The sequence below is a fragment of the Emydura macquarii genome, unplaced genomic scaffold, assembly GCF_026122565.2.
Source record: "Emydura macquarii macquarii isolate MOO-44397 ecotype Brisbane River unplaced genomic scaffold, CSIRO-AGI_Emac_v2 contig_1253, whole genome shotgun sequence".
Taxonomy (NCBI): domain Eukaryota; kingdom Metazoa; phylum Chordata; order Testudines; family Chelidae; genus Emydura; species Emydura macquarii.
Window position 1 is genome coordinate 82,695,610 of NW_027131390.1, and position 24,822 is coordinate 82,720,431.

Sequence of the window (24,822 nt, forward strand, 5' to 3'; positions counted from 1 at the left end):
CTGTCTCTGAGTGTGGAGAGACTGAGGAATCTGTTGTTAGAGGACCGCTCTTGCTTGGATGGAGTCAAGTTGGCTCCCATGAATTCAAACCTCTGTACCGGTGTAAATGTAGATTTTTGTGCATTGATTTGTAGGCCCAGATTCTTGAATACATCCAGAGTAGTATGGGTACTCACTGGGCTTTGGCGAAGGAATGCACCCTGAGAAGACAATCTTCCAGGTAAGGGTAGATCACATAATGCCCTGGGAGTGTAAGGGGGCTGTCACTACAGAGAGGACCTCAGAGAATAGTTTGGGGGGTGATGGGAGGCCAAAAGGGAGTATTCTATACTGGTGGTGGTCTTGGCCTAGAGTGAATCTGAGGTGTCATGTGTGATGGTATGATCAAAATGTGGAAGTAAGCATCTTGAAAGTCAAGGGCTGAGAACCAGTCTTCGTTTTCTAAAGCTGGAATAATCGCCATTAAAGCGACCATTTTTGAACTTCTGAGCCTTGACAAATTTGTTGAGTGCTCTGAGATCTACTATGGGTCTCAAACCTCCTTTCTTCTTGGATATCAGGAAGTAGCAAAAGTCTTTACTTCTTAGATGTAGCTCCTACGCTGAAGAGATGGTCTAACTCAGTGGCTTTCAAACTTTTTGTGGTGGCGACCCCATTTGGACTTAAATCATGATCCCCCTACTAGAAAAAATTGTGACTACCCTACCTTCAGCTCCAAGTCCTGCTTATGGGGAGGGTGGGGTGGGGGAAGGCTTCATCCCAGTGGGCGCAGGGGTTCCAGGCTTCAGCCCCATCCAGGACTCTGGTCTTCAGTGTCCTGCTTCCTGCAGAACTCCTACATGGGGCTTTCTGCCCTAGTGACCCCATCAAAACAAAATTGCAAACAACTTCAGGGTCGCGACCCACAATTTGAGAACTACTGATTTATCTCTTGTTGTAACATTCTTTCATGAGAAGGGACCCTGAAGAGGGACGGGGAAGGGCATTTGGAAGGGAGAAGGGAGCTGAAATAGGTGGAATGCCTATCTCAAATAATCTCCAGTGCCCGTTTCTCAGAGGTTCTGTTCCCAGGTGCTGTGGAACGGGGCTAGACAGCATCCATAGGGATGAGAGAGGTTTTCCAGCGTTGGATGGTATTGAAGAGAGTGGTCTGCACATCGACCAACCCTCCAAAACTGTTCTTCTGAGGTGGATGGCTGTGAAGAAGTAGACTGAGGGCCAAAATGTTTCTGTTTAGAGAACCTGGACTTCTTTCCTTGGGGTGCATATGAGTGTTGGGACACATACTGTGATAATCAAGGCCTGAATGAAGGCTGAGGACTATATTTTCTTGTCTGCCCAGATGTATAGATTCTGAGCAGTCAAAGAGTAGACCTGGAGTCTTTTAAAGTGTGGAGGAAAGCATCCGTCTTTTCCACGAAGTTTTGTGACTTCAAAAGGAAGGCCCTCTTTTTTGTTTGCAACTCTTTGGGGAAACCGAATCAGAGCAGGCAAGAAGCTCACCATGATGGCAGAGGAGATAGAACATGTTGCCATGTCAGGTGCTTCAAGTGCAGACTGGAGCAATGTCTTTGCCACTATTTGGCCTTCGTTAATGATGGCTTAGAATTGGTCCTTGTAAGAAACTAGGAACTGCTCAATAAAGTAATAGAGTTTTGAGTAGTTGATATAATCATATTTTGCCATTAAGGCTTGAGAGTTTGCAATACGGAACTGCAGAGTGGCTGATGAGTATATTTTTCTCTGAAAAAGATCAAGGCGCTTCCAGTCCTGGTTATAGGGGACAGATATCAGGTGATACTAACAGCCTCTTGAGTTCACCCCATGCACAATGATTGAATTAGAAGCGGGTGGGAGAAGAGAAATCCATGTCTTTTGTTGACACGTAATATTCTTTTATGGGCCTGCTTGCATATTGGTCGGACCAAGGCACAGGGGTCATATGCCATACGAGTTTGGCAGGATTCAAGAAAGCCTCATTAATACAGAGAGCTACTCTGGAGGAGGCAGAGGAATATAAAATGTCCAATAATTTATGGTGTGACTCAGTCATCGCTTGTAATGGTAGTTTTAATACAACTGCCACCCACTGAGCTAGCTCCTGGAAAAGCTTGAAGTCATTTGCCAGTGATGGTGGAAGGGACATCACTGTCTCGTCTGGTGATGATGATGAGCAGTTAGACTCAACTTCAGCCTCTTGTTCCTTTCAACTGTTCGGGGGGCTCAGACACCATTGATGTGGCGGCCAAAGGAGGGTGTCACATTCACACCTCATAGGACAAGCTAGAGCCATGGAAGGCATTGTGTGTGTGCCTGACAGGGTTCTAGTAAGGCCATTGAGAGGGTGGAAGGGTTCCAGTGGTTGGTACCATGGCTGGGGGTCAGATGGGTGGTATGGATGAGGTCCATACTGGAAATGGGTACCGTAGGGTAATGCGAGGAGTGTTGGGAAACTATGTCCTCTTGCTCACTGTCTGAATCAGCACTCAAAAATGGCGGTTCATGGCATAATGTCACTGGCGAGTTTGGAGCTCTGGGTGGAATCAGTACCAGAGCCCTAGTACAGAGGAGAAATGAGTCTGGTGCATCAGACACTGAAAGATCTGTTGTGTACCAGAAGTCCGGTGGTGTTGTAGGTGTCGGTACCTGTTGTGTGTGGTGGTGCTGAGATGTCTGCACTGAAGGAGTTCGTGATGCAGTCCTGACTGAGCAGTCTGCTGATGTTTGGCGTGCCGAAGACGGTACTGACGTTGATGTCTGCACTGAAGGATCTTTCCTCAGGGTGGATGCTCTAGTTTTCTTGCACCCAGTCGGTGCCGATGTTTCTTTGCCTGTGCCCACCTGGTCCTTAGGAAGCCCAACATGTTCTGTCAGGGTGCTATTGTGTGAGCTCTGGATGGCTTTGGTGCCGTCAGTACTGATGATACTGAATGAGCCAGAAATAATTTTCAGGTGGCTGGTGGACTGTTTCCATTAGAAGAAGCTTAAAGTCTCAGTTCTCTACCCTTTCTGGATCTGGGTTTCAACAGGGGGTATAAACCACGCTTCTGGTGGATGTGGTTCTCTCCCAGACAGCGGACGCGCTGAGAATGTCAGTCAGTCCCTGGGATAGATCCTTTGCAACTGAGACACTTCTGGAAGCCCGGTGAACTGGGCATACCCTGTCCAGGGAGTCCCCAGATGGTGGTGGCCGAGTATCAAAGTTTAAAGCAGACTGGATTGATTTAAATCAAAGCTATTTAAATCACCAAGAGAAAATCATTGATTTAAATCAAGTTTCCCACTGATACTACTTCACGTATTTCTTAAACAATGGTGCATATCTGATCACTAAAACATGTTAATTTACAACTCAGTACAGCATTTTATAACATCTAGGAGGGTATATTTTGTGTAATTTTTTAAATAACTTGATTTTTATTAATTTAGGAAATAGTACATAATGCTCACTACCTGTGTCAAGCTGCAGATGCAGCAGCAATACATTAGGAATGGTAAGAACTAAATCACACACACAAACACAATAGCACTTTTATATTTATTAAACTAAATCTTAAATGTTACATAAATGTTTCACATTTGCAATTACAGTAGTCTCCTGAGTTGTCAGCTGACAGCTGTCCTTAAACTTTTTTTTTTTTAATTTTCAAATGTTATTACCTCTAACAGACAAGTCATCACAACACTAAATGTATGCTGTCCTTAAAACTTCTACAACTACCTCTCATCTTCTCCACTCCCACTGTCATTTTTATTTATAGACTGAAACAGAAATACGAGTTTTCCTACTTTTTCAACTCCCAGTCGATTTCTTAGCTTTGAGACAAACAAAATGAAAATATTCTCTCTCGAAGCTACAGCTGTGAAAAGTTGACTTAGCAACTGAAGGAACTCTGTTTCAAGGTGCCTGGCTAATGATTTCCACTAGTTCAGGGGAGTGACTTTGTTCAAAACATCATCTGTACACATGTACTATTTAAATGGTTCCGCTCCAGCCCTGAAATTGATTATGACTGGCATAATTGAGTGAATTTGAGATGCCCATGCCATGTTAGTCATCTACCTTTATATCTGGGGTCGAGAATGTTCACAAGAAAATGAGATGGAGTTAGTGCTATATCCACTTGCTTCTTCATTGCCTGCAGTTTAACTTTCTGGTGAGGTATTTCTTTCTTCGTTGTCTCTTGAAGTGCCTTCCAAATTTCGACAGCATCAACAATGCACCAACAATTTCTCTGAAGTTTGTTTAAGACTATGGATATAGGCTTTAGTATACTGAGCATACCCTCTACATTGCTCTTTAATCCAACGTTAGATACTTTGGATAAGATACTTCCATCTATTTTATCATGGTTTTCTACACAAAGTTTTATGAGAATAGGCCAGTTCTTAATAAATTGTTCAAAACAATCAACCACAGAATTCCATCAAACATCTTGAGGGAGAATTTTAGTATTTTATTGATGATTTAAAAAAAAAAAATCCAATTTAAATTTTATTTTAAAATCGGACTTTTTTTTATTAAAAAACCCCCAAACCATTGATTTTTATCCACTTGGGTTTAAAGTAAAGTTTTAATTTAAACTAAAAATCAGTGAAAGATAAAGGGGGAAGGGAGTCTAAAAGGTAGCTAAAATAGAGAAACAATTAGCAATTCTATAGAAGTAATGATTTGCTAATGGACAGCTAAAGCTCAGTCTCTAGCCAAAGGTGGTTGAAAAGGAACTAGGAGGGTTTGCCTGTGTAGTGCTGGTTAACCTCCTGGTGAGCAGAGGGTGTGGGGAGAAGAAAGGGGAAGAGAAGACAACGCACGCGGCGACTGAATGCACACCAATACCAAAATTCTCCAATTAGCAGCGCAGGGATGCAGACACCTACAGTCGAGCACCCACGGGGACACAACTCGAAGAAGAAATAGTAGTTTTAGTCTATAAAATTTGCAAAACAATTTTTACCTTGTTCTATCAAGGAAAACCAATGAGACACATGTACGTTCATGCACAAGGTCAGACAAATGTAGATGCATTTTAATACTACTGCTAATGTTTGCCACCATATACTAATTTTAGAATTCAGTGGGGGAGGTTCTTAAGTCTTGTCTGTATGCAAAAGACTGGTCTTTAAATGGATATTTTTGAGTTTATGATTTATATTACACCGAAAAGATTTGAGTCTAGCTCAAAACTGACTTATCAGCATATAGTCCTGAGTACTTGCTATAAGCATCACAAAAGAATACAGAGAATTTTAAACTCATCTGTTTCTTATTCCTATCTGCCATTATTGGGCAAGTCTTTCAGATTTAGGGCTCTTTCCCTTCTCCAAATTATGGCTTCCATTCTATTATTTTAAATTGGCACTACATATCTACTAACATGTATATTGACAGTGTGGCAACAATTTACATTCTCTCAAGTAGAAAACAAATATGTAAATTTAAGAAAGATTTTTGGGGCAAATCATCTAAAATTTGGGAAACTATGAAGAGCCTCAATTTTACACCTACCTGAGCCAGTTCGATATAGTGCTGTCTGAGACCCTTGGTGTAGCTCAACTGCTCCATGATTTGGACTGCGGTACACTGGACTGTAATAGGTTCTCCCTTCATATATGGGGGTGATGTGTAGGTCAGGAGATACAGCTGAACGTAATTCTTGCCCAAGCTGACTGTGCTGACTTGCATACGAGCTCCTTAAGCCTAGAAGCAAGAAAAAGGTAAATATGTATTGCAGACAATTAAAAAAAATAAAATCCTGCTCTGAAAAATATATCTATCCTTTGAGCTTTTAGCTAAATGAAAAATAAATTGTATTCAAAAGTATCATTTAAAAGAAAATATGGATAAAATGTTTTTCAGAGCAGGGCATTATGGTATAAAAGGGGATCCCACAATTTTTCCCTTTCATTTTCCACTGCTATTCACATTACCAACTCCATTGGCTGAACAGCATTTCCTTGGTCACAAATTTTGTCAATACATTGGCAATTTGGTAGCTGTAGAAGCTGTGTTGCGTCAGTGTTATTCACAGTTATATGTTAGACAATTAAATATACCACTGTTTAAAAAACAAACCAACCCTAAGGCAGTGTGATTGAGAGGATTGCACACAGGACTGTCATACTGGAACTCTTAAATGTTAATCCTGTTCTTTTGGTGACTTAACTGATTTATTGAAGGCCAACAGTAACAGGCAAATTTTGAGAAATGGCCTCAAATTTCGACTGCACAGCTTCAGACTTCTGAGGTCTGATTTTCAAAGGTAATGAGGTCCTGCAGCTCCTATTTAAATCAACAAATATGTATCTCTGCCTTTCTGTACTTCAGTTTCTTCATCATGACAAAATGATACTTACTTATCTACCTCACTGAGATGCCTGTCCTTCCAATAACTATCCTGTTTTCCCTTATTCCCCTTTAGTTCCAAACTTAATGAGCAGACTGTTTACAACTGCTGTATTACCTCTCTCACCTCAAACTCAGTACTTTACCCACTCGTTAGGTTTCTGCCCACTCCAATCTCTTGAAAATGTCTCAGAATTTGAAACAACCGCTTGATGGCTCTCTCTTGAGGCTTGTATTCCATCTTCAAACTTTCTGCTGTCTTTGATACCAGACAAACAGCCCTTCTTTAGCTTCTGTGACTTGCCCTCCCTGTCTTGGTTCTCTTCCTCTCATTCTGGCTACTCTTTCAGCATCTTTCAATGACATTACCTTGTTTCCATTCTCTCTAACTCTCTGTTGGAACTCTCTCAAGTTTCTTTCCATTCTTGACTCTCTCCTCGTCTTTTCATCCTCAGTCTTTGGATGACTTCATTAGTTCTATGGGATTAACTATATTCTTTAAGAGGATAATCCTCAAATATACTTTCTCTTTGCATACCTATCTCCTGTGGTTCAATCACATGCATCTTACAGTTTCTCACCTTTAACTCTTCTTTCTCTGACTTGTGAATTTTGATTCCTCCCCCAAACTTTGAGGTGCACAAATGCTAGGTCTCCCCCCCACAAATGATTATAAAACACAATTGATACAAAATCTCCCCCTCAAATTCAAGTTCTTAGAAACACAAACTAAAGAGCCAAACAATAAAAGTTAGTAAATAAGAAAGTGAAAATATAGGTACTGCAATTAGTCATATAGAAATATGATCATATTTGTTCACAAAATCAGGTGGAGTTCAAGAGGAACAGAGAAAGGTTACAGCTGACAGAAAGTGCATAGTCCATAGAAAGCAGTGATTTATTCACACTTCAAACAGAGTTTTTTCAAGTCCATTTTATAAAATTCACATGGAATTGCAAGCATGCTTTCTGTACATAGAGGTTATAATTCTAGGCATTACATTTTAATAACTATTAATTATAGTTACACAAAATGTTAATATTTGGACTCAGATGAGCAGATAAAACGAGGGACATTATTATACCACTCGAAATCATGATTGTTAGAGAAAGAAGTGATACTATACCTTAAAATCTTTTATTTGAACACCTCTCTCAAAAAATCTCAAATCTGCCCTGCTATGATGTCTAAGAGGAAACTCTCTGCTCAGCACCAGGGCTTTTAGGGACATTAAAACCTGCTCAGAAAAATGTATCTAGATGGTGGGGACAGAAATCTTAAGTGACTTATCCAAAGTAAATCAGGAAGCCACTCTCAGAACTAGGATTAAAATTCAGGTCTCCCAACTTCTAAACCTACAGCTAGGTCCACTAGATTACCATGTCACCTCCCAGGCAAATCATTTAACTGTTCTGCATTTTAGTTTCCTCAGGACAACTGCATATACCATATTGACCCTCTTCTGAGACCACAAACCCAGAGGAAAGAAAGAGAGGAGCTGATCAGCCACCCTACTATCCCCTCCCTTAGCTTGCACAGTAGTGTGCATTTTTTAAAATTGTGCTAGAGGCTGCTGCAGTACTAACCTTTTTCTCTCCTGTCCAAATTTCCTCCCCTAGGGTGGGTTCAGTAGGTGCTCTCCCACATAAAGGCTATGTCTACACTGATGTTGGCAAATTCGCTGCCGTTAGATCGATTTATCCAGTTCGACTGAGGAGCAGTGAAGACCCGCTCGATTGATCCAGAAGTCGATCTAATAAAACTACCTCACCAGAAAGCGTAGCACTGCTTTGATGGGTATGCATTTCCTGCTGGCGCAGTGGAGACAGAGTGCTAAACGGCAGTTGCAAAGTTGATGGGAGTTACACAAGCTATGCAGAGTATTATGAATTTCACCAGCAGTGTAGACCAAGCCACAATGTCAGTGATTAGAAAACTGATCACAAATAAATTTGAGTCTAAGTTTGCAGGCATTTTTGATTTATTCCTCCTGAAAAAACATGTGAACTAATTTATATTGGAAAAAAATGTATTCCCCCATCTTTTCATAACTGCTGAAAGAAGTTTGAATAAACTTAACTTAAAAAAAAAAAAAAAAAAAAAAAAAATTTTGGACAGAGACAAAGCATAGAAAATTTCAGCATTAAATACAAATGCTTTAGAAAGCTTTTAGTGGAGGTTATAAAAGAAACTGTTCTGCAACCTAGACTATAACTGTTGCTATTTGCTGCTCTCAGACTAAAAATATTATTAAAAATTTAACAAATGTGTTTCCAATGTAGTGATCTGTCAGTTACTTAAATGAGTCCTTTTTCCTACAGGCTGTGCATGCCCACAGACCAATATGTTTCAGGTGGTAAAACTGCTTACAGTACAAAACTAAAACATTAATATTTGTACAGCACTTTGAGAAATGTAAAGTACAAGGTAAGTGCTAAGTATTATTACTATAAGGGATTACTATTACACTGCAAGTTATGCAATCCACTACATTTAATTCATTTTGACTGCAAAATCTTCCAGGTCTGAATGCCAAATACTGATATTTGCTTTATCAGATGGCAGGTTATTATTAATCCTATGACAATGAAGGGGAGAGGGAGGGAAAACAGGCAGCTAATTCCTCTGGTGACAGTGGGAACAGATTAAGGAGTGCCTGGACTATCACAGTTGAAAAGAAAAGCCAAACAAGCACTTTAATTTGAATTCACGGTGAAATAACATGGTTTGCACTGCAGAATCACTCTGACATGTGGCTCTTTTAGATGAAAATTAAGAGACAAGAAAGGGGAACACACAAGAACAACTTCAAGTATAAAGTAACTATCCTAACAAGCATTTACTTTCTCAAATAAACAGGATCTACTTTTCACAACTGCATATGAGCTATAGCTAAACTTATAATAGCTGCTCCATTTGCTACACAGTCACCATAATGCTAAGACTTAATTTATTGTAAGTGCTTTGAGATTTAAGAGCTACAGTATGAAAAGAACTACATAAAAATCATATACTCATTACTTATTTAAAACACAGTTAGATCTAATGCAAGTTCACCCACACGACTTTTAACTCTGTATATATGCACTTAGATACAACTTGACTTCTAATAAAGTCCATATTTTTTGGAAGAATCTTGCAACTTCAGCCAAGTTTTAAAAATAAAAGTTCAGAAAGCATATTATGTTGTACATGGCTACCATAATCTGTAAATTGAGGGGAAAATATGGCATTTGCTGCAAACTTAGTGTCACAAATACAAATGCAATATACCGGGTGATACATCCACAATTATAACTTATTTGAAGAACCTAGAATAATTATTTCCTTACACCAAAGCATTTAATTCATATATTTATAATTGCATTACTGATTTTCTACACGTGAAGGTGTGCACCAAGTTTTAGGCAGTGTCTTTACCTTTTTACTAACCTGTAAGGCTATCGGGACGTGGTGGTACCATTCTCTCATAGATATCATATTGCTGTCCATACTGGTCAATGTCATGAATTGTTCTTTGTAATGTTGTTCCCAAATGTTGTGGAACTGCAGTCATACCAGAGCGTTTTGGGGAAGAAGATCCCATCTGACCTTGGGATGGAGAAGCTACTCTTGTCTGTACATCTGTTAGGGCAAGAGGTGAGCCCATTCTGACAGACGCTTGGTACTGAGAAGTTCCTCCACTAGGGTTAGCTGCCTGCCTAGATGTGACTGAACTGATCCGTCGTACAGCTGCTGGTGAAGTAGGTCTCTGTGTAGTATAGGGAGATGTTGCTCGTTGTACAGGTAATGTAGTGGATGAATATGCGTTAGAAGTAAGGGGTCGTGATTCAGTAACTGACGGAGAGCCATATCCACTTCCTAAAGAAGTTCTCAGTGACCCCCTTGAAGGAGAAACACCTGTGCTGATAACGTAAGAAGGAGACTGTGCTCTGGATGGAACTGAACTAACACGTCTCATCGCTCTGTTTGCAGCAATATTTATGGATGGCTATTTAAGAAGAAAAACAAAATAAGTTTTATTAATTTTAATTATTTTGGCCCTGTGATTATTTTCATTTTTTATTGAAACAGAAGAGCCATCAGAAAAAGCACATCCTTCAACAAAGTATAAAACTGACCACACAGTAAAGACTAAATTTACAGTAAAATTTCAGTCTCTCTACTTCTTTCACTTCCTTTAGAATATGTGTTTCTCTCTCGGAGAACACATTAATTGAATTCTTCACTTATTCTCCCCGTCTTCTCCCTCTAGAATGTTCCATAATATCAAATCAAAATCTGAAGACTAATATCCCTCCATATTTCACTTCTCAGTTCTTCTCTGCTTTTTTTTTGGTTAACATACTAAACACTTCTTCTCCCCACAGTTCTAATAAATAACTTATTAGAGCTGAATCCTCTCTGTAAAGAGTTCTATTATAAAAGAAATGGGATGAAAGAAAGCAGGACTGGTAGCAGTTGGTGATTCAAGAAAGAGCTGAAAAAAAAAAAAAAACAGTAGTGGAAGGAGATAAAACAAACGTTGTCTGTCTAACATAAGACTAACACACAGGAATAAATGTATTATTAAGATTTCTGTCTTCTCTAAAGTTAAATTGCTTCAATTGTGGTTTTATCGAGATAGGATACAAATGATGTACCCTTTAACCTGCTGTACTTAGAGGGGTTTATTGGGTTTCAGTTACAATGAATTATCAACATTTGATGCATGATCATTTTAGTAAATAAATACACTTCTGGCTGACTGCCACCTAGACTACTATTTACACAGTAAACTGTTACTATTTCATTAATTTGAAATGTTTCAAAAAGGAACGTAATTAATTATTGCCTATAATAAAAAAAAATCTAGAACTAGCCATATATTTGTGTTCAAAATGTATTTCAGAGCAATAACTAAGCTGAAAAAAGCATTTACTATTTTGCATACCTGAACTAAAGTTTGTCCTTCAGCCCGTGAGCTTCTCACCAAATGATTACCAGTGGTTCCAGTAACTGAATACTGCTGTCTATTTTCTGACTTGCCCAAGTTCTGGCTGTTATGAAAACTGCTTACTTCCTGGTACCCACTGTCAGAATAAGAATTCATTTGTGTTGAACTTCTTGAGTTACCTACTGACCCTGCAGATATGAAACCAGTATGAGTATAAGCTATTACACAATTCTGACACAATCAATAAAGAAATAATATTCCAGTATTTAAAATGAGTACAACAGACCCTCACTTTCATGGAGAGATGTCTGTTCTGGTGAGTAGAGGTTCCCTTGTTCTGGCTCTGTTCTAACCTGATAAGTATTGATATGGACCCTGTCGGACACTCTGGGTTTGCTTACATCTGTGGTCGGCACATCTGAAAGCAGAGTTTAATTAGTTAAAGCTAATGTTGTTTATATAACTTCTAATACTTTTCTAGTATTTTGTTATTATCTTATACATTACCTGTTACTTAGATGCTAGATAATAGGAGACACACAGTTCCACTGGCATGTAAGTACCGACTAATCATACACAATTTACCTGAACCTCACATGTATGAGGCTCTTCAAGCTAGTTTCTTATATATTAAGAATTATATATGTATGTAAGAATGAAGCCTGCTCAGCTCCTGGTCTCAATGATACCTTGTTACAATGAGTTCCACAGGCTAATTATTCATTGTATTTAAAACCAATAAAAGTTGTTGTTTGGTTGTTTTTCTTTTAAATACCTTATCAGGATTAATTCAAAGAAATGTTGGCTATTTTAAAAAGCACACATTTATGGAGCAATAAAAACATTCATGCTTCAGGGCATGAACCAGTCTCTATGGGGATTAAGTTGAAATTCCCCATATTGGCATATTATTGAGAGAATTGGGGTTTTTAAACACTTTCCTCTGAAGTATCTACTACAGACACTGTCAGAGACTAGATATCTTACTAAACAGATAACTGATCAGGTTTGACATGGCAATTTCTATGTTTTATAAAAGGTATTTTAAAATAAATGTTCATTGCTTAAAAATTCTTCAGTTCCAATAAAAGGAACCATAAAGAGTCATCTCTCTTAACAAATATCAAAGGAAACTGTGTTTCATATAAATATGTGACAATAGATCCAGAATGTGATCTTCTGGAACCAAAACTGGTTTGTCTTCCAGGAATTTTTCAGATAAATTGAAAATAAAGCTGATTAAAGTCACTATGATAATGTTGACACTTTTTAGAAATGTGGGTTCACAAGCAGTAGATTTCTGTTCAATGTAAGAGAACAAAGGTGGGGTAGTGCAATTTTCACTTTTAAAAATAAATGTAGTAGTTTACATTTTCAAAGAATACCATTTTGAATCTTAAAGATAAAAGTCTAATATCTGCTGTTATCTGTCTAGCCCTTCACTTCACCATCAAATCTTTAAGAGATTAGAATATTTCAAACACTTACTGTAATGGCATACATCACAAAATAACAGGCTGGTCATAAAATGGTAAAGGGTTAGGCAGTGAAATAAAAGTGTTAACTTTTCTCAGCAATGTAGATTGCTATAGCTATTTTGATGATTGTTCATTGGTTTAAATCAAGCATGACACAGGCCTGGTCTACACTGGCAGCAGTGGTCGACATGGAAGCTACGTTGATATACCACAGCGTCTTCATGGTGCTGTGTCGATGGGAGATGCCCTCCCGTCAACACAGCCTTACTCCTTTCGAGGAGGTGGACTATAGTGTCGACAGGAGAGCCCACCTTCCATTGATTGAGTGGGTCTACACAACCCGCTCAATCGATCCTGCTCAATTGATCGTTGCAGAGCCTGCAGTGTAGACATACCCTTAGGTTGTGTTCCTGAACTACATGAAATACATAGTATAAAAGAAGTACTAATTCACTAAAGGTGCCAGCCTGAAAAAGGAATATTAAATCAGCAGTATTTAGCTCTCTAATAAGAAATTATAAATAAAATAAACAAAACAAAAAAAAAACCCATGACATTTTTCAAACAGTGTGGGTTACCTCTAATATCCTATACAAGATCCTCCCCAAGAAAATTGGCTCAAAATCAAATACTTTGACTTTGACTAGGTGCATAATGCCTGCTATATTTCCAATGCCATTACATTTTTTAACTAACTTGTTTGTTCAGTACTTCAGTAATCTTGTTTCTCTTACTTCTGGTATTCCAAGCCATAACTCTGAAGACTGTCTCTGAAAAGGACATCTTAACATCTCATGAATATTCTGAAAATACATCCAGATTTTTACTTATGCCTTGTAAGGCTACAGGTTATTAGGAAGTAGGTAGGTGATATCTGATCTTTGTTTCTTTTAAATGGTAGTCTGATGAAATCTTTAAGGTATTTTGACATGCTCCTTCACCACTTCATTTTGTTTCATGCTATGGTTTGTTAAAAATGTATAAACTTCAAATAAAAACACAAAATCCTTATTAAAAGAATAATCTCCAAGTGAATACTGGTATTACTACAGAAGCTGCATATTTATGAGGCCCTTCCTTCCTATTTTACCCCAGTAGCTAAATTCTTGGTTTGGAAGTACCTAACCATTTTGGTGCCGTGTCTGAAGCAATGCCACTGTTTCTGTGCCATTATCAGACTATTTCATTGAAGATTGCTTTTATGAAAGGTTTTTTTTAGCAATCCTCATGGAAATGCCAGTGAAAATACAGGATTAATCACTGAGAAAAATTCATGTTAATTTTGCCAAATGTAGCAGTGTATGTCTCCCCTCTTTACACCTAGCATGGGGTCACAATTTGTTATTTTACTATTAAATATTTATATTACAGTAGCACCTTAAGGATTGGGGCCCTCTATGAGTCCTGGGCTAACACAGGAAATAACTTCCTTGCCCTAAAGAGCTTACAATTTAAGATGACAAGGGACATAAAAATGGGAAAGCGAGGGTTACAGTTCTATATATACACACACATACTAATTATAAACAGAGGAAAATATGCCCCTTTTCTTCTAAACTGAACTATCATTATAGGTGTCACATGAGAGGTGGGTCTTGAGATGAGAGTTGTAAGGGGAGAGAATAGTGGTCTTAGAGATAAGCACAGGGAGGTCTTCTCAAGCCTAAAAAGAAACGTAGAAGACGGCAGGAAGAGGAGTGTGTGTGTGTGCACATGCATATGTAGTTGACAAATGGGCAGACTAGGCTGGAATCATAGGTGGAACCGACAAGGAAGTGTGGAAATATGATTTTAAAAGCAATACAATTGGTAGAACAGAATTTGAAGGGTCTTGAAGGAAACAGAACTTAATGTGGTGAATCAGGATAAGTCGGAGGAATTCAATGTAACAAGTGATAGAGCAATGGATGAAGATGGTCTTAGTAGCTGTGTTCTGAATAATTTGGAGGGGCCAATGTGAGTCTCAAGGAAGCTGGAGAGGAAGCAGGTAGAGTAATCATGACAGGAGATAAGGGCTGGGATGAAAATTTTGGCTAGCAGCACAGAAAGAAAGATCTTAGAAATACTATGGAGGGGGAAAAAGGGAAGTTTTGGATATAGACAAAAGTTTTGGATGCGTAGGAAAATTGAAGGTGACCCCTAGTTTATGGTCTCAGATACAGGGACAAAGTCGATGTGTGTTCAACAACAGAAAATGGAGGGAATAGTGGGGTTTTGGAGGAAAGATTAAGCATTCAGTTTTAGTCACGTTAACATTGATGGCAAAACAGTTGTGCATTACGATGGAGAGAAACAGAAATGTCAGTTATCAGTGTAGAAATGATAGCTGAAACATGACTGCATGTGTCACCCAGACATGGAACCAAAGATAGAGCCTTGAGAAGCAAGGGTCAGGTAAGAGTTTTAAGAGCAAGGTACCTAGTAAGAAGCTAGAATTGTGGACAGAGGACTCAAAGTCTGGAGAAATGCTGTTTGGCAATGAGTATAGCAGAACTACAGGAGAGAACAATTTTACAGTTGAGGAAGTCCTGTGGTCAAAGGATTTTCTTTCAGAGGCATTCAGTGGCACAGGAGCATCAATAAGAAGTAAATCTTGGGAGTGAGCCAAAGTTTGGGTCTGGAGACTGAGGTGGGAGAGAGGAGGAGGGAATGCTCAAATATGTTAATTTGCTTTAAAAAAAATCAAAATTCTATGTAATAGCTAAAGGCAATGAAACTTCTCTTAAACCCTGGTAAAGGACTAACCAGGTGTGTTGAGCTGGTGGCACTCAGCGTGAAAAACAGATGAGTTATGAAACAACTGCAACGGACAGTTCTAAAACACAGGCACAGTTTATCTGTGCCTCAACTTATCAAGCAAAAAAGAAACCTGTTGAGTTTTACAGCACATAGATCTAGACAAAATATCAAATGCCTCAATAATTGTGCAAATAACCGTAACAGAACATCCACATTAAAAACTGTATTCCCTAATTTGCCTCTATGAGCAGGAGATGTTTAAATACCTTTCAAATTATAGATAGAAAACAATTAACATTTCCCACTAGTTCCTCACAAATTTATGGCCAGGTTAGTCAATCAACACAATTACTTGATGGAAGTACATTTTTAGGTCAGAACCATCTCGGTTATTATGACATTGCAATCAATTCACTATAGCAACTATTATGATGATGTTATTAGTAGAATTGACATGAAGTGCTATTATATCTAATCATTTCAACATGAGTGTTGCACAGAATATAGGATACTATGTGAATGTTGAAATATCTCCCTCCTACAGCTCTTTCAACATTCTCTGGATGACTGATTATAAGAGATCAATAATATTAACAGTCTTGAATAATAAGCTTGTATGGATGGAACGCTACATTTAAATTATTGTACATTGTCTCTAACTTAACTACTTCAATCTTTGATTTTACTTTCTTTTTGTCTCAGAACAATACAAGTGACTGCTATCTCTATAATAACATCAATTGACTGTACTAAATCTATTTCAATTGATGATAGCCTTCATTATTTGGAGGAGACACAGAGGAAGAATTAAGAGGGAATCAAATTGGCCTGTGCAGTGATATACAGGCATTACTATGATGGGGATCAGAATCAAAATTTAGGGGTGGTCTACAATGGCAGCGGCAGTCAACAGGAGATGTAGCTTGCATAGCTCTGTCGACATACTTAAGTTGATGTACTATGGCATCTTCACGCTGTTGTGTCGATGGGAGATGTCCTTCCGTCTACGCCACCTTCTGCCTTTTGGGGAGTGAACTAATTGAGTCAACCATCGCTCTCCCATTGACTGAGCGGGTCTACACAGATCCTTAAGGCTTTGAAAGGAGTTCTGGGAGTTGGCAGAAATGCACAATAAAATGGTTTGTTCCCTCTCTAACTTTTTGTGTTACCATAAATCATGAGAACCAAAGCCATTAATAACTTTTTATACATGGTTGCGGATCTAATATTCTATTTATGAGCATCTGCAAAACAACATACTTCATATTATATCTCTATTATAAATTCTATACATTTCTACTGGTGCATAAGGAGCTTTCATTTAAATTCACATCTTATCATCATGTGTAGCTGTCTTTCTCTGTTGTAAATTACTAACTGCAGAGGAAAAAAGAAAAAATGATTTAAGGTGGTGCTCTCATTTATCTTTAACTTCAGTCTTTTTTTCAGGTCTCAGTTTGTAAGAAATCCAGTGATGACAAGTCTTCAAAATAAAACTTAATAGTAAAAATATAAGTAAGCAAAATCTACCATAGTGCTATTATTGCTTCAATTTAAAGGTAAACAATGTTAAATAAGATTTTTACATCAATGTAAGTAAGTGATGCAATTTGTTGTAATATAATTTTTCATTATTACTGAGGATCAGCAATTGCTCTACATGATTCCTATTTAACAAACACTATAATGGGCACAATACAGAAGAATGCGGGAACCATCCTTGTGAGTCCTGGGCTGCAGGAGATTTTAAATTCAGCATAAGATTAGGGGAGTCCCATGCTTCCAGCTGAAGTATTGTATTCCTCAACTCCTGCACACTGCATAGAAGTAAGGATCACTGAGCTTCTCTGTTATGCTCCAGATATTACTGCTGTGGATACACCACTTTGATAATTGCAATCCTCAATCAGGGGGACACAGAGGGAGAGAATAATTCTGAATGATGGAGAGAAATACAGAAATGGAAGGATATTTGAGGGACGAGTCAAATAGAAAAAGACACAGAAGACAAACTAGCCTCTTCTGCCCTATGTGGAAGTCATGGAGACAAACCATGACTGTGAAGAAATATGCTACAGGAGAAACCTGAGGAGGAAAGAGATGACAAAGGTGTGCGCATGTGTGTTTGTGTGGAACACAGAAGAGGAAATGAGTACAGGAAAAGGAAGATTGAAACCTGTCAAGTGACATCTCCTTTTTCAGCCATGAACAGACACTGGAACATTAGATAATTTTATTTTTTTTTACCCCATTTTGCTTCTTTAACAACAGAAAATATGAAAGGAAATAAGGGAAGGAAAAAAATTCTGATGACTTTAAAATGCTTTCAGATATTCCACAGAACAAAACTTGAACCTTCTTCCAGTCAAAACTTCTTCTAAATTCAGCTTTTCACGTATGTTATCTCCCTCATCCTCACTTTAAATTAGGGAAGATGTATAGGAATGTTAATATAAACCCATATCCAACTTCTTTTCTTGTCAAACCACAGAAGTTATTAAAAGTTGGATTCTGATGTACCGAGTGTAACAAGGTTAGAAACTTATATGCTCTCCCTTAGAAAGTGTTCTAAAAATGCCCATAAGCACTTCAATCTTCCATAAAAGTAGTTTAAAAAACAAAACAAAAACAAAACCTAGGCCGTGGAGAGTATCAGCTTTGTTTTTTGGTTTCTTTGTTTTTAATAGAATACACCTTCCACAAATCACCTAAGCATAAAACTGATCGCCATGACTATAGTTTAAACTAATTCTAGTTGTGTAAATACTACGATCTTAAATCTAATTTACAAAAGGAAAAAAGAGGAAGAAGACTACAATCTTAATTCAGAGTTGAGAGGTGCTGTGAGAAAAAGTCAAGCCCATTTTCCTCATCTTATGACTTGCTTATTGGCACCCAACCTAAGAAAGAGCAAAAACAAAAAGGAAGTCCTAAGGTTTTATAATTAAGTATAGACCAAAGGAGGGGAAAATGTCACTCTATTCACTTCATAAGAAATAATTTTCTATGATGTCTCAATGCCTGGTTTAACCCAGGAGGCAATAATTTTAGGCAGTTACTTAAAACCCTCCCTAATCTTTATGCATAGGAAAAAAACTAGAAACCAACATACGTTCTTTATGTATATTCTCTTAAATGATCTTGTGACAGGAAACTGTCTTTGAACTCATTTTCTAGTTGTGTCCCACTGGTAAATTGCTATCCAAAAAAACCTCTCACACTAAGGAAAAACAAACCAAAATAAATTTACCTTTAAATTATGCAATAAAATGTCGATGCCACACTTCCGGCATTAAAACTGTCACCATGGTAATTTTAATGTCACACACACAAGACTGAGTTTATTTCAAGGCAGATTAGAAAAGCATGGAAGCATATTCATTTATTACTATTTTTATAGACAAAAATAGGCATATTTAACCGATGTCTAGGTACTTTTACTATAAATATGCTGAAACAATTTTAGGGTTCAAGATGGGCACTGTAAGTAACTATTAGACAAATGAATTACTTTCTCACCAATTACGTATGTATCATCAAATATGGAATACAACCACACCACACTGCAAGATGTTGGGAGGAAAGTAGACTGAGTCCAAAGGATCTAAAGTGGCCATAACTATAAATTAGCCTGTGAAGAATAAGGAAGTTATGCGTAGTATTTTTTTTTTTTTTAAATAAATATCCTATGCCCCTCAGATTACCTGTGTGACATTATCCTGCCTGAATGCAGTTTTAAAATGAAGGAGGATAAAAAGGAAAAACCAACAGGAAATGAAACAATAGCAAAGATAAGGGGCTATGATAAGGTGTATCAAGAGTCCTTTGGGAAACAAAGAGGAAACCATTAATTGGGGGAATACTCTGTGCCTGGCGCCAGCTAGTCTGGTGAACTGTATTTTTCCCATACCAAAACCCCAGGATCAAAAAGTATACTAAAACTGTAAAGATACTGGCCTTAAGAAGAAGGGTGTGTGCGTGCGTGTAAGTGCCCAGGGTGTGTCAGTGAGAGTTGACAGGCAAGCAAGGAAAAACAGACAGAGAACATCCTGAAAGCAAGACAAACTGTTTCTCCTAACCCAGAAATGGAGGTAATTGCACTAGATGGAACATATCAAAGCTTACAAAGAAAGTTTAAGGGTTAGGTGAGGAGAATATGTTTACAGATCTTTACTGGTTTTACCTCTTTGCTCTGCGTGTTACATACCTTTGGGTGAAAGAATAAATGATGCTCTGTTCTGAAGAGCTGTTTATGTCACTGCAAATTTATACTGTCATAGGCTCCTGAGGGAAAACTCTTATAGGTGCCAAACTCAGTTGGGCCCATTTGGTTAACATGGCTGGAAAACAGAAGGACTGCAGCCTAGAAATCCAGTCTGAGTGGTTGAACCTGGGGTTTCACCCAGACTGATGTGCAGGAAGCCAGGCCTGTTACCCAAAGGGTGCACTCAAGACAGACTAAAAGAACTCTGAAGTGCAGTTTACCCTCTAACCACGACACAGCCTGAGTGAGTAATCAAATTTCTAAAATTACATTCTTCCTTCTACAGCAGAAACTGGGAAAAGGAGAGTCTACTTGCACGTCCTGTGGAAAGTACAGGAATCCCTGATCTAGAGAAGTAGTTCTTAAAAAAATGCAGTGAGGCAGAGCTAAGTAAGTTATTAAACTAGTACCACTGTCTAACTAAAATTATAACTGGAATTTTACTGTGCTTAAGATGTAAACCTGAAAATCGAGACATCATGAATTAGTGGAAAGAACACTGGATTGTGAGTCAGGAGACTTGGGTTCTGTCCCTGGCTTTAGCAGTGTCCTCCTGTGTGGCCTTAGGCAAGTAAATCTCTATGCACATTTCTTTTCTCATTCTGTCTTGTTTATTTAGCAGAGGAACTCTTCAGGGCAGGGACTGTCTCTTCAATGCTAAATTATTGAGCTTCATTCATTTATTGGCTGTATTCACTGTATTGGCTGCTTTATGCAGGAGGTCAGATTAGATCATTATAATCTATAATCTTCTGTTTTTAAAATCTATGAAGATCCCCACACATTTTCCCTGTCTAAGCTTGATAAGAAGTAGAATACAACAGACAAGAGGACTAATCTTCCTTGTTTTAGGAAGAGAAGCTCCCAGATGCACAGAAGAAAGTGAATAATAAAAAAAATAAAAAAGATTGTTTTGACAAGTTTGCCTTTGCCTAAGCAGAGAAGAGCTGCAAAAGAAAACAATCTTCAAACGTAGACAGCATAGTATAATTGTCACAGACATTATCTGCTATGAAGAGAAAAATCTCTACAATACATAATGGAATAATTGCAGACGAGAACCGATATACAAAAAAGCTTCCCTTATACTTTCATTTTTCTCTCAAGAACATTCAAAGGCACAAGAAACTACCATACAGAAAATAATATCCTAAATAGCCTCTATTATAAGTTGGAATATGCTTTACAAAAGTAAAATGTAACATACAAATGCATCTTTACATATAAGCAAAAGTATATAATAAAAACCAGTACTTTGTACAAGATGTTTGCAACAGACACATATTATTTATGCTATCAAGGTTAAGATTCAGTTCACTTTAGAACAATATGAGAGAATGCTAGGAAAATATATTGCTTTTTTAAGATGCGAGACGAAAAATTTACACAGAAAAAGACTGTACCTGTGGATCTCCAAGGAAACGACTTCTCAGTAGAGCTACAGAAAAGGAGAAAAAAGTTATATTTATTTCCTTTATCACAAAAGTTTAAAAGGGGGCTATTTTGAATTTATAAACTAATAATTTTTTCTTAATATGAAACTATCCAAAAAGCAGCAAAGAATTAAAAAAACCTCAGATGTTTCTCAAGTAAGTGTTACTAATATAGTGCTTTGTATTCCGCGCAGTTTAACCTTCAGAATCATTTTGAGTTATGCTGTATTCTATTCTATTAATCATGGGAAATTCCGGTAATTTACTGTATTGCAAATCACAAAGTGGCATTAAACCTATCTGCAATAGGATTGATAAGTGCACAACTTATGACATACATTATATACCTGAGGTGTGACAACATCAATAAAGTGCTTTAAAACATTTTGAAAGATTCTGTATGAAGGACACTATATTGAAATAAATTACAGCTAGCAAAGATTTATGAACATTTTAGCAGATGTATTCTATGTAACTTATTTTCCAAAGCAGTATTTTTGATGTCTTGCGTATTATGACTGATGAAAAATAAAACACTGGGTATATAATTGAATATGAATATTTTTGAAGGTTAAGACAGACAAAACAATTTTAGAAGCTCAAGGATCTACATGACTTGTGCAATAGTCTCACTAGATCAATAAGGCCCTGTTATCAGAATAGCCCTACAATTGTACATCCCTTCACATTGTCAATTTATTTATGACCATTTACACTATTCCCTTTCCCCCATTAATATTTTCAGATTTCAATATATATTTGTGTACTACTACATTTGCTGATGGATCAGAAATTCAAATTGGCATATTTTTGTGTTTCATTAAAAGAATTTATGCAAAATAAAAACATTTCAACACAGTAGGTACAAACTAACAATCTTTTAAAATCACAGTCAGTGCAAATGGTAGATTTATGAGAGTACTGCAAAATATTCCAAAATACCCTTATGTTTGAAGACAAAATGTGCTCTCCCTAACACCAGTTTTCCATAATATTCCAGGATTATTATATATCAGGAAAATAGAAAGCTGGTCAGAATATTTCTGTTACATCATGCTACTTTCTAAATTGGCTCTTTTTTTTACTTTACTACTAATCTCCCCTGCCACATTACACAACAAAATCTCAGCAGCTCAGTTTGATTCAGGAAAGCTAGCTGGTTACCATCTTTCGAAGCAAGCATATATATATTCAGGAACTTTCTTGGGCCTCGTGTAAAGAAAGATTGCTATGTTCTGTGACACAAATGGGAACTCTAACTAGAACCAAGTTTAACCAAAAATCCAGGGTTCAAATCCAGATCTGAAGATGAAAAGCTACTCCATCTACAGCTAGTATTTGCCTTTTTTTTTTTTTTTTTTTTTTTTTTTAAAACTACTAGTCTATCAGTCTACAGAAAGTAATTTTTTTTTACTTCTTGGGGGTATCCTTAGCAATGTTGTGTTAACCTTTGCTTTTAGTATTTTACAAAATGTAAAAAAAATTGTATTAAGCTGAAATTTACCATATAACATTACAGCTAAAGAGTGATCTGGGAAGGAAGATTGCTAGATATTCTGTTCAGTCATTTGATGGTACAATAATAGAAGTTTAGGTTAAGAGGTTTACTCAAACTGCTCACTTGCCTTAAATCTTTTTTTACACTATACCATATTTTTTATAGTGGCTGAAGAAAGAAGTGTTCCAACATAGCTTGCTGCAAGTCTGGGTATCTGAGCTCTTGTAGACATTTCATGTTGCCCAAAAGGCAGCATTATATCAGAAATAAATTAGGATCAAAAGGATGCATATACCTGAATTTAGACATGACAATCAGTCACCTTACACCACCACCGCTGCATGAACTTAACTGTCAGAAAGGGTGAATGTGCTGCTGTTCTCACAAACTTCTTCCTGCTTGCACTTCCCACCACTTCCCCAATCCCAAGTCATTTGTCTAAAGACCCCTTACTCTAACAACGTGAGCAGTACACTGCCATCTCACTTAAAAACTGTTTGGGATAATTATTTTTTACACAGCCAAGAAACTTAGTCCTTTCACTTTAGATAAAAATTAAGGATATTTTAATTTTGAATACGAGCTATGGGTTATGCACAAGTTCAGAGTGTTTCTTCTTGTGGACTTTGTGCTTATACACAACAGATGTATAAGTCTGCAAAGTAAACTGTAGTCAACCCTGCTGGCTTTTAGCCTGAAAACTTAAATTTACTGCTGTATTTGAGTGCAAACATTAAAAATGATTTTCAATGTATAAAAACAAACCAGAAAATCCACATTAAAACTGTGGTTGAGTTTAGTTTAATAAACTTGTGGAGGGTGAACAGATTTGCAGTATCTAGGATTGAATGCTGAAATCTAGTCTTTCTATATGCATCTGCTCTTTACTGTACACACTCACTTGAATGTATTGAGTTCTGTACCATTCATGGTCCTCAGGCTACACTCCAGCACTTCCCTCCATCAAAACTCTAAGTAATATAAGGAAGTTATTCAGAATAACAGACATTGTGGATATCAGTGTCATAATCCTAATATCTTCCTAAACATCAGAATACATTCCATCTCTGAAGATCTCTAATTTTCCTACTGGAGATTAAAGCAACCCTAGCCCTATTTATTGGAATGGCACTGATCATATTGTGGTGAGGGTGAGGATGAAAAAAAGCTTAAAGAAAGCTGGGCCCTTTTATGCACAAGTTTGTGAAAGTGATTTCCCCCACCTTCTTGATGCATACCTGGATAACTGGGTTCTCTGTATCTGCAAGATTTGTAAGTGTCTATGAGCTTGTCTACATGCAAAATACTGCAGTGCTTCCGTGAAGACACTCACTACTTGTGCTGACGGAAGGCATTCTCCCATTGGTGTAGGTACTCCACTTCCCTGAGAGGCAGTGGCTAGGTTGATGGGAGAATTCTTAAAAAGAATCCCTACAAAGAGGTTTTATACTTAAACAACCTATTTTTTATGGAGCAATATGAAAAAAACAGGTGTCATACATTGGCCATTTGTCACGCATTTTGATGGCTTGTTGAATACCGCAGAAGCTTTAAGATACAGATACAGATGCAGGTGATGATGCAGGAGCCAGGAAGAACAGTTACAGTAACTGGCTCTTTGTGATGTTGTAGTCAGTGTGGATCCCAACAGAAGTATACATATACCTCCTGAGTGACAGACTTTTTTTTTTTTTTTTTTTTTTTGGGGGGGGGGGGGGGGGGGCGGCAGCAGCAGGGTCTACTGTACTTCCATAGGAGGACATAAAGGGCAGGGAAGCCATGACCCTCCCACAGTTCCCTAATAATTCAAAACCTGTCTTGCTGAGGACTCAGAAAAGTGAAGATGAAAGGCAGGTTGTGGGATCCACACTGATTAAAACACCTTGAAGAAACACAACTATTGTAGGGTAAGTAACCATTCATTCTTCAATTATATATTAGATTTGAATCCCACTATGAAGGCAAACAGCATCCTTCCCAGATGGTGGGAGTAAGAAGTCTCAGGTGTACTAGTCAGAGACTGAAGCACTGCTCTTCCATATTTGGCATCTGCCCTGGCAGCCATGGGAATGGCATAATGCTTAAAGGTCACTGGGCTCCTCCGCATGTTTGTTTCTGCTTGGGGCCTTT

At 37.7% G+C, this 24,822-nt stretch overlaps 1 protein-coding gene across 1 annotated transcript in view; it reads right to left on the reverse strand.

Annotated features, from left to right (window-relative positions):
- PKP4 (plakophilin 4) overlaps nt 1–24,822 on the reverse strand; it is a 244,646-nt gene that overhangs the window by 102,435 nt on the left and 117,389 nt on the right. Inside the window, 5 exon segments of the mRNA XM_067549418.1 lie at nt 5,507–5,698; nt 9,777–10,335; nt 11,278–11,468; nt 11,573–11,698; nt 21,165–21,199. Coding sequence (XP_067405519.1) covers nt 5,507–5,698; nt 9,777–10,335; nt 11,278–11,468; nt 11,573–11,698; nt 21,165–21,199 — 1,103 coding nt within the window.